General features: G+C 49.0%; 1 protein-coding gene across 1 annotated transcript; it reads left to right on the top strand.

Moving 5' to 3' along the window:
• Window positions 1-557: 557 nt before the first annotated feature.
• Window positions 558-2222, top strand: LOC141087585 (uncharacterized). The gene is made up of 2 exons (XM_073573183.1): window positions 558-1007; window positions 1097-2222. The coding sequence occupies exons 1-2, from the start codon at window positions 751-753 to the stop codon at window positions 2076-2078; spliced, it is 1239 nt and encodes a 412-aa protein (XP_073429284.1). The 5' UTR covers window positions 558-750; the 3' UTR covers window positions 2079-2222.
• The last annotated feature ends 9336 nt before the right edge of the window (window positions 2223-11558 follow it).

Below are 11558 nucleotides of genomic sequence, written 5' to 3'. Positions count from 1 at the left end.
GCTGCTGCAGATGTCTGCTGCCTTCTCCTGCTCCTGGTTCTTGGCTTGGGTGGCATGTTGGGTGTGGCTGAGGGTCCCATTGTCTTGCTTTTATATATCTCCTGTGGGCAGAGCTACTGAGCATGCTCAGACCAAAAAAAACGGATCCGGCCACCGGATCCGGCTTTCGCCGGATCCGGCGCATTGCGGCGCTCATAGGCTTTCATTGTGTGAAAAAGCCGGACGCGCCGGATCCGGCGGGTACGGCTTTTTCGCCGGAGACAAAAAACGTTACAGTAGACGTTTTTTCCAGACGCCGGATCGCGACACATTGCGACACATTGCCGGATCCGGCGAAAACCGGATGAAACGCATGGCCATCCGGCGCGATCCGGCGCAAATGCAAGTCAATGGGGGGGAAACCGGATCCGGCATTGCATTTCGCCGGATCCGGTTTCTGTCAAAAGCGCCGGATCGCGCCTGACGGCGAAAACCTGATGTGTGAAAGAGGCCTAAGTACAACCCAAAAAATGAGTTAAATTACCGCACACCAAAAAATGAATATAGAATCAGCAGCCCCCTTCCTGTGCTTCTACTTTTTTCCTCATGAGGCCGTTAGATTTAACACGTGGTTTGACACTGCCATAATTTTGGTCAGGCCACAAGCTCCTCATCCTCCTAGACAAACAAGTTATTAAGTGTAGTTACTTGATACATCAACTAATGTGACCCTGTGTATCTGGCCTGTATGCCCCAATTAGATATGCCACCATGGGTAGAAAGCACACCACAGAAGGCCCCATGCCTAGACTACTGGTAGCAAATGTGACCTATCAAATATGTGTATTTCACAATATTTCATGTCACATTGCAGTGGAAGATGTGATGAGACGCTGGCGAAGCATCCGGGACCAATACCGCCGGGAACATCAGCAGCGGTCCAGGAGTGGGGATGCGGGCTATGTGAAGAGAAAGTACATCTACTATGACCGCCTCTCCTTCCTCGCCCCAATTCTGGATCTCAGACCGTACGTAGATACCTCACACCACATTACACAGATACTTTACAGGGCCAAAAATATTTAGTGATTTTTGGCTCTGTTCGATTTCATAACAGAACTCAGTCCAGCCTGACAGACAGAGGAACTGGCTCCGAAACCGACCCCATCATCGACCCTGTGTCTGCAGGGGAAGAGGTGGCTGGCCCATCTTCGCCCCCTACTAGGAGCATGGCAGAAGATTCCAATCAGGAAGTGCCATTGCCTGCGCCCCAAAGCCCACCACCAGGACCATCTGGTGCTGCTGCAGCATCAGAAAGAGCAGAGGAGCAGGGCAACATCAGCAGCAGCCCAACTGGCCACATCCGGGGGTCCACAAAGCCTGCTGCCACATCCCGGCGAAGAAGAAGCCGAAGGCAGCAAATACCTGCAACTGATACCCACACTAATGTGGACACTGGGGTCCTAAATTATTTAGCCAGAGTAAATAGTGATGATGGGGAGGAGCCATACTCTCGCAGCCTGGCCAATTATCTCCTTGCCCTTTCCCGTGAGGTCAGGCTCCGTATTAGAGGATGTTTTCAGATCCTGCTTGATGCGTGCACATACCCCAATACACCCTACGAATTATTTGAATATATTGAGAGGTGGCAGCTTTCACCAAGAAATCTCATGCGCCTTAGGCACCCCCCACAAATGCATGCTCAAGCAGGATCTGAGGATCCTCAAATACGTGGGCCTACACCTCACCCCCTTCCTCCCACTACCGAACCTTCAATACAGCAGCCACAAATGTCTGCCTCTAGCCAACCACACCAATATGGCCACTTGTTTCCACCCAATGTTGGAGGCTGGTCCCAACCTGGTTGGGGACGATATGGCTATCTTGGTGGGTATGACACACGTGCCTACCACAGCCAACAAGATGCCCCTCCTCATTATTACTCTGGCCAGTACCCCCAACATTCACAGGAGGCAGGACACTACCAATATCATGGGCAACAGTATGGCCCCACACAGGGCAATGTTGGCCACAGTAGCCAGCAGCAAACACAGGCTGCTGTTCCGCCTTCTCCTTCACCAACGTATGAGAATTTATAATTGTGTGTCCACAATCAGTCTGATGCAAGGAGATGTCCACTGCTTTTTCCCTGGTGCTCAAAATAGCAAGCCAAAGGAAAAAACAGGTGGTCTCCATCACCAAACTTTGGGACAAAAGTGACAACTCACATTTTTGCAGAATGTTTGCCAATCATAATAAACATCCACCATGACAGGGCTACCTTACGCCTTTCAGACAGATTTTACATGTCTGTACAAAAGACAATATTGAACCATGCTATACTGTAAAGTCAAAGGATGAAAATATACTGCTCACTTGCTAATGCCTAGAAAAGGCGTGCTGGCCTTAGTGAAGTAGTCACTTTTTTGCAAGCTAACTATAGTCACAAATCAAGGCGACCAGCCTTAAGAACATCACGCTCTCTCTATGTCTTAACAAGTGAGTAGTGTATTTTCATCCTTTGAATTTACAGTATAGCGTGGTTCAATATTCTCTTTTGTACAGACATGTAATATCTGTCTGAAAGGCGTAAGGAAGCCTTGCCTGTCACGGTGGATTATTAATATGATTGGCAAACATTCTGAAGAAATGTGAGTGTTATCTTTTAGCAAGAATTTTGGTACTGGAGACCACCTCTTTTTTCCTTTGGATTGTAAAATTCGAATGTAGCAATGTTATTGCATAATGTAAATTTGTGTTGTGTTTGAAAATGTTACTTTTCAAAAAAGTTTGCTTATGCCAAAAGGGCAATTTGGCCCATTGCCACAGTTTTAAGATGGCAAGAATATGTTTGCCTTAAAAAAAAAAAAAAAAAAAAAAGGCAAAAGTTAAAATTTGTCTACTACACTTTACGTATCTGTGTGATTTCTCAAAAACAGTGTCAGCATAATAACATACGCTTACCAATGCAATGAAACAGTCATAGAATCAGAAGGGGTATAAATATATATATTTAGACACACATCAAACCAAAAATTAGAACATAGACACAGCATGCTCTTGCCAAGAAGTTGCCCCTTCAGGTGATATAAAGTAATTAGTGTAAATATCATGCACTTTGAGGCCAGAGAGCGGTGTACGTTGAGGGTTGATAGGTGGTCTCACCCTACGCACATTGTCCGGCCTACGCACAACACCAGCAGAGGAGGAACAATCATGTATCCTGGTGAAGTTATGAAGAACCACACAGGCTTTAACTACTTCATTTACATTTTGTTTAGTCAGCTGAATGGCAGACTGGAGTACCCGCCATTTGGCACAAAGAATTCCAAAGGAACACTCCACCAGTCGCCTAGCACGTGATAGGCGCAAGTTAAAAATTCTGTGCCTGTGGTCAAGGTTGCGCCGGGGATATGGCCTCATGACATTGCGCGTTAACTGAAATGTCTCATCTGCCACAAGGACATAAGGGACTGATTCTTCAGTGGAGCCTGGTAGCTGGCGTGGTGGTGGTATATCCAACTGGTTGGTACGTAGCTGCCGAGCCATTATGGAAGTATTGAAGACTCGAGAGTCTCCCGTCCTTCCATAGGCCCCAATGTCAACAATTATAAACTTGTATTGAGGGTCTGCCAGAGCCAACAATACAACAGAAAAGTATTGTTTATAATTGAAGAATTGGGAGCCAGAGTTCGGCGGCTTACGCACCCGGATATGTTTGCCATCAAGGGCCCCAATACAATTCGGAAACTGGCATTCCTCCTCAAAGTCCCTTGATATCCTCAACCAATCTTCCATCCTGGGCTCGGGCATGACGACTTGATGGAGTCTTGTCCAGATTTCTATACATGTTGACCTGACTATGCCCAAAATGGTAGATCTTCCAATGAGAAACTCATGGTGGAGGGCGGCATAAGACAGGCCAGTGGACAGGAAGCTGAAGAACAACAGAAATGTATATTTTTAGAGTGCAGAAATGCCAAAAAAATCAGTTACATACCAACCAAACTTGGTAGGAATTGAGATAGACTAACACATACATATTTGGTTGCACAATGACTAAGTGATATTGAGTACATATTTGACCTAACATTCTGGTCTGTAAGTTTAAACATATGTGGACTAAGATGAGGGCTTTAAACTTAGTCCAAGAAGCAAAAAATACATACTTTGGCCCACACATTATGAAGTTAGAGAATGTGGTTTTGTAGTACATACTGTATTGTGAGTAGAAGTCGCTCCTCTGCAGATATAGCTTTGCGCATCCTTGTGTCCTGAAAGGTTATCCCAGGGCGCACTGTCTCCAAGAGTTGATCAAATGTCGCAATGCTCATGCGACAGTATTGGTAAAATTTGACTGGATACTCCCGCAGAGAAGAATAGAGGCGGTGAAAATGACCTCTTGTGAGTAGTGTTGAGCATTCCGATACTGCAAATATCGGGTATCGGCCGATATTTGCTGTATCGGAATTCCGATACCGAGTACCGATATTTTTTCAATATCGGATATCGGAATCGGAAGTCCCCATAATGCAATGAGCCACTGTTGTGGCTCTGATTGGCTGCCGAAATGACATAATCATTATACGCGGTCTGTGCGCATCATGATGCGCCGTCAGTTCGGGCCTTCCGGGGGGGGGTCTGTGCCGACTGCCCAGGGGTCTGTACCAGCCTGCCCGGGGTCTGTACCGGCCTGCCGGGGGTCTGTGCCGACTGCCCGAGGTCTGTACCAGCCTGCCGGGGGGCTGTGCCGGCCTGCCGGTGGTCGGTGCCGACTGTCCGGGGGTATGTGCAGGCTGCGGGGGTCTGTGCTGGCCTGCCGGTGGTCTGTGACGACTGTCCGGGGGTCTGTGCAAGCTGCGGGGGTCTGTACCGGCCTGCCGGGGTCTGTGCCGGCCTGCCGGTGGTCTGTGCCGACTGTCCGGGGGTCTGTGCAGGCTGCGGGGGTCTGTACCGGCCTGCCAGGGGGCTGTGCCGACCTGCCGGTGGTCTGTGCCGACTGTCCGGGGGTCTGTGCATGCTGCGGGGGTCTGCGCAGACATCGTCTGATGGGACTACAAGTCCCATCGGGCGATGCCTGCTACCATGACGGTGTTTGACACATTAGCCATTGATGGGACAGTAGTAGTCCCATTCGGCTAATGTGTTGAATGTAAAAAAATAAATAAATACATACTACATACATGCTACATACATGCTACATACATGCAACATACATGCAGCATGCATACTACATACATACTACATGCATGCAGCATGCATACTACATATATACTACATGCATGCAACATACATACATACTACATATATACCACATGCATGCAACATACATACTACATATACCACATATATACTACATGCATGCAACATACATATATACTACATATATACTACATGCAACATGCATACTACATATCTACTACATGCATGCAACATACATACATATATACCACATGGATGCAACATGCATACTACATATATACTACATGCATGCAACATACATATATACTACATACAATACATTCATACAATACATACATATAGACATACAGTACATATGACATAGAGTACATACTCACCATCACTTGTCACTTTGATCCCTGAAGCCATTGTCATCTGTGGAATAAATATTAAAATAACAAGCCACCAATATACTTACCTCTGATCCGCAGAAATCCACGAGTTTCCCACGACGATCTTGCGTGGAGAACAGCAGCATCAGCTGATGCTACCATAGACTTGAATGGGACTTCCGGTATCGGAATCGGCGATACCCGATACTTTCTTTGTATCGGGCCGATACCATCCGATCCGATATTTTAGGGTATCGGATGGTATCGCTCAACACTAGTCGTTGCCTCAAAAGTGGATGTACCCCCATTCGTCTCCTCCTCCGTGGATCCACTATCACTGGGTATGGTTGGCCAAAGCGGCGTGACAAAAGCCAGTTGAAGAGAACCTGCTCAGTTGTTGTGAAACTCAGACCCTCTGCCATGTTGCACAAAGAACACCAACACACCTCATGAAAGCAAGGTCACAAATGGACAGAATTGAGGCAGGCACCTGTTCCTGAGTGTATAAATAGGGTGCAGGCTAATGATTTAAATTGTTAGCAGGCCTCAAAACCGTTAAATGTCCATTTTGCAAGGCTGCAAGAAAATCTCAGCATACGGATTGCATACGGATGACATACGGATTACATACGGATGCTTACATGCGCAAAATACGCGACCGCACCTTGCTTACGGATGACCTACGGAGCACTATTTAGGGGACATTCATCCGTATTACGCCAGTAAACTACGGACCGTATTTTGCGTCAGTTAGTGTGACCCCGGCCTTACTGTTTCTATCAGCCCCAGGGATTTGCCGTCCGGTTCTGCAGTGTTGTTGAGATTAGTTACCTTTCATCCACACTCAGTTCCACATTGATCTTCCTTTGTATGGAAGGGGTTAAGGAGCTCTTCTTTTAGGGCCTGGATGGAGCCTTGGGTTCTGGATATTGTAGTAATGTCCTCAGGGAATTTTGTAAGGCCTCATAACTTCCAGAACAATATGCTCTTGTCTGCTGTTAGCTCACTGCACCTTGACCTTCTTAACAAATTTCTGTCAAACAGGAGGCAGTGTTCTTTTTAATGACACTTTCTATCCACTATACCTTGAACTTGACCTGGTCACTAGCAAACTCCTGTCAAACAGGAAGCAGTGTCCTTTTTAATAGACTTTCCACTCCCACTTTGTGCTGGTGTGGGGAGGAGGACTCCCAGACAGTGAAGGGGCAGGTGCCCAGGGGACCGCCATCAGGGTTCCTGAGGGAACGATGCTGGGAGGACAGTAAAAGAAAAGACTTGACTGAAGTTGTCAGGGAAACAGGGGGTGGGGCAAGCTTAACAGGAGCAGGGGGCGCGCTGAAGTGGCAGTTGACAGAGAGCCAGACAACAGACAAGAAGTCGGGTGAGACAGAGAGGACTGAGGGAGCGAACGGTGTGTTGTGGAGAGACCGACAGGGCCCTGTGAAAGGAAAGCCACGGACTTACCGACTAGTGACACGTGAGAGCCTTGCACCGGCGGTGAACAGTAGATTTGGAGACCGTCATCACCGCGCCCCATTGGCATCATTTCTTCAGGGCTTGTTGCGCCCCACCGGCATCATTTCTTCAGGGCCTGTTGCGCCCCACCAGCATAATTTCTTCAGGGCCTGTTGTGCCCCACCAGCACCGACTCTTCAGGGCCTGTTGTGCCCCACCAGCATGGATTCTTCAGGGCCTGTCGTGCCCCACCAGCACAGATCCTACAGGGCCCGTCGAACCCAAATCATCCCGGGACATCGGGGCATCAAGGCAGCCACATCAGCGACCTCTGAGTGGCCGCATCTGCGATCCTGAACGACACCTGGAAGAATAAGTTGTCCATAGGAAATAAGGACCCTTAGTTCGGCCGTACGTGGCCTGCAACACCCGGACTAGCCGGATTAGTCGCATTTAGAATAAGGAAAAGTGTTGTAAATGTTATTGAGTTCCTGCGAGGACAGTTTGTTGTTGCCCATTTGATTTGTTCAGCACAGCGCCAGCGGCACCAATTTATAAATATTTATTTTACCAATCACACTCAGTCTCGTGTCTCGTCACTGCATCCTGAGAATCTGCTGGCCACTACACTTGGCGTAGTCGGCAGGATGCAGTCTCCGAGCACAGACAGTGGTGCCCCAGATCAGGGTAGAACTGTAAACTCTACAAATGAGGAGGGCCCCCATATCAGCATATCATTGGGGGCCATGCTGAACAACCTGCCTAGATTTTCCGGCTCCAATACTATGTTATGGAGCTGGACAGAGCGGATGCGGGGGCTCTTCCAGATACACCCAATGACCCCTGATCTGGAGGCCGAGGGGGTACTCATGGCACTGGACGGGGAGGCGCAGAGGTCAGTGATGTTGAAACCTACCGGGGCACCGTAACACTTTTGAAAAAGTGCTACAGATAGTAGAACAGACCCATGGGGACCCTACTAATGTGGGAGAATTAAGAACCCCTTTGTTTAGTCGGATGCAAGTAGAGGGGTAGACGATCACAGAGTATATGAATGTCCTCCAAGAATTGCATACGGCTATAGAAAGAAAGGACGGGGTAGGGGCAGGACCTGCTGACATTACCCTACGTGACCTACTGGTGACTGGTTTGCGAGATCCATTAGTCAAACAGGCACTGCGGGAACAGATCAGAATGAATCCCCGAATAGATTTTTCAGAGGTGGGAAGTCAGGCACGTGCTCGAGAGCAGGAGCAGGGGATGGCGGTCCCCATGGGGAAAGTCCGAGGTGTGGCGGCCTCCGCGAATATAGTCGAGGAGCTTCAGTGGGTGGAAGAGATGAAGCAAGAGCTGAAAAGTATTAAGAGCGAGTTGGCCGTGATCAAACTAGTAGCTGCCAACCAACTGCCGGTCCCAGTTGCCGGGGTGGTGTGGGTGCAAGTGACGCTGTGCGGTAAATCCCTTGGGCGCAGAGGGGTGGTACTGACTCAAGGAGAAGCTGATAAGCAACACCCCGTCACCCTAGGCATGAATGTCCTACGAGAGTTCGGCAACCTACTGCTCAATGACCCTACACAGAGGATTCTGAAGTAGTGGGGTTCTCGCACAGCCCAGGGACAGGTATTCCAGCAGCTAGTGCGGGGAGCATGGGTACATCAGGACCATCAGGAAGGCGAGGCTCTGGGTATGGTCATCACGCCAGCGACTCCCCTGCTTGTGTTACCTCCTAGACAGACTGTGGTGGCCCTGCCCATTCGAGCCCCGATACCCTTGGAGGGTGTGGAGGTGCAGGTGGAGCCGTGTCACTCAGAGCGTTTACCTCCTGGCATGCTGGTGGCCCGTTCCCTGGCTACTGTGCAAAAAGGAGCCGTCCTAGTGCGCTGCGTTAACCTTGAAGACCGAGACACCGTTCTGAAAGCACGGACTGTACTGGCCAAACTAGTAAGGCCTTTAGAAGAAGTGCTGCCAGCCCCTGCGGTTCAATTACGAGTACACCCCGAGGATACTTGGGAAGTAACAATACGAACCTTACAGGCCCACGAAGTCTCGACACAAGAGAAGGGCCGAAATATTTTGGAGCAGATGCAGGCCGAGCTTTCTGGATTAACTACAGCCCAGCTTTCACAGATAAAAACATTGCTGGGACAGTACCATGAAGTATTTGCTAGTCATGAGGACGATTTTGAGTGTACCACCGCCATCACTCATGAAATCCCGACAGCAGGTTCGGCCCCTATCCGGGAACGATATCGACAGATTCCGCCACAACTCTATCAAGAGGTGAAAACTTTGCTGGCCCAAATGCTGCGAAAAGGGGTGATACGGGAAAGTCAAAGCCCCTGGGCGGCCCCAATCGTGTTGGTCCGGAAGAAAGATGGTACAGTACGATTCTGTGTGGATTATCGTAAACTGAATGCTTGCACTATTAATGAATAATTGAAACTGCAAGGAAAAAAAGCGCAATAGGGTCTTATCTGAGAAAACCAAGATATCAAATAGTAATTTATACTCACCGTATATAGGAGAGTAACAAGCATAAAGAAATGCGGTCAGCTTGCTGCACATCCAAATGACCACGCTGTGGCCATAAATCTTCAGATTCACTAGTAGGACTTTTATGGATTAAAACGTGCGCTGCCAGACCATCAATCCTCACAAGTTGTGTACTTAATATATTTATTTCCCAACGCGTTTCGAGGTCATAAAACCTCTTCCTCAGGGGTACATGTCATCCCCTGAGGAAGAGGTTTTATGACCTCGAAACGCGTTGGGAAATAAATATATTAAGTACACAACTTGTGAGGATTGATGGTCTGGCAGCGCACGTTTTAATCCATAAAAGTCCTACTAGTGAATCTGCACTATTAATGACTCATACCCACTGCCCTGCATAGAAGAATCCCTGTCCGCCTTGGGGAAGGCAACATATTTTTCGACCCTGGACTTGGCCAGTGGGTACTGGCAGGTGCCCATGTCAGAGGAAGATAGAGCCAAGACGGCGTTCATATTGCCCATGGGACTGTTTGAGTTTAATCGGATGCCGTTTGGGCTGGCCAACGCCCCCGGGACCTTTCAGCGATTGATGGAGCGGTGTCTGGGAGATCTCAATTTAGAGGCTACGTTGATCTATCTGGACGACATCATCGTCTATGCCGCCACCTTTGAGGACCACCTGAAGCGGTTGGGACAGGTACTCAGCCGGTTGCAAAAGTACGGGTTGAAGGTGAAGCCTCAGAAATGCCACCTATTTCACACTCAGATTGAGTATCTGGGTCATGTCGTTTCGGCGGAGGGTGTGAGGCCATCCCGGGAGAAGGTGGCTGCTATCCAGGAATGGCCTACCCCCGAGACCGTGAAAGATGTGCGGGCTTTTCTGGGGTTAGCCGGATATTACCGTCGCTTCGTAAAAAATTTTGCATGTCGAGCTCGAGCCCTGCACGACCTGCTGAAGTGGGCTCCCGCTGGGGCTCATGGGCGAAAGATCCAGTGGCAACACCCTCAGGAAGAGGCCTTCCGAGACCTCAAGGCTGCGCTCTCGGATGCCCCAGTGTTGGCTTATGCGGATTTCTCTCAACCGTTCATCATGTACACTGATGGGAGTCTTCACAGGCTGGGGGCTGTGTTGTCACAGGTTCAGGATGGCCGGGAGAGAGTTATCGCATATGGAAGTCGCTCACTCCATGACTCCAAGCGTAACCCTGACAATTACAGCTCTTTTAAGCTCGAGCTCCTCGCAGTGGTGTGGCTATGACGGAGAGATTCGCAGAGTACCTAGCGGGCTCCGAGGTGGTAGTGCGAACTGACAACAACACGCTGGCTCATTTGGAAAACGCCAAATTGGGGGCTCTGGAACAGCGATGGGTGGCCTGGATGGCGAAGTACAATTATAAGATTATCTACAAAAGAGGGGCCAAGAATATCCATGCAGACGCCCTCTCCAGGATACGACATACAACTCCAGGGCAGAATCGAGATGAAGAATTGGAAGGAGAGGAAATACCGTTAGCTCTCTCTGCTACCGTGCTCATAACCGACAATAAAATGATATCTTCCTCTGAGACCCCAAGGGGCATACTGGAACAATCCTGGAATAAGTGGATACAACAGCAACAACAAGACTAAGAGGTTGGCCTTCTCAGGACATGGGTCGCCGCTGGGCAATTACCCACTGACTCTCAACGGCAAAATTTGACCCAAGATCTGTTGCTTATGCTGCGACAATGGGAGAGGTTGGTTATCTGAAAGGGATTATTGTATCATAAAATAACATCACAAACAACCTCAATGACGGTTTGGCAGGTGGTTACGCTAGGAGCCCAACTTCACGTACTGGCTCGGGAGGCTCACGAAAAAGGGGCCCATTTCAGAACAAAAAAAACTTTGCAATGGCTGCAAAGGAAAGCTTACCACCCGCGCTTGCCAGCTGTTGTGGATGAAATTTGCCGGACCTGCCGCCTGTGTGAGCTAGCCAAACCACCCGTTCAGCGAGCCGCAACACAGACTATTGTGACCCTAGCACCCCTTGAGCTCCTGACGGTGGATTATCTGACC

This window comes from Dendrobates tinctorius, unplaced genomic scaffold, assembly GCF_039654945.1.
Source record: "Dendrobates tinctorius isolate UK_male_01 unplaced genomic scaffold, ASM3965494v1 ptg000034l, whole genome shotgun sequence".
Lineage (NCBI taxonomy): Eukaryota > Metazoa > Chordata > Amphibia > Anura > Dendrobatidae > Dendrobates > Dendrobates tinctorius.
This window is presented reverse-complemented; position numbering and strand designations above follow the sequence as displayed.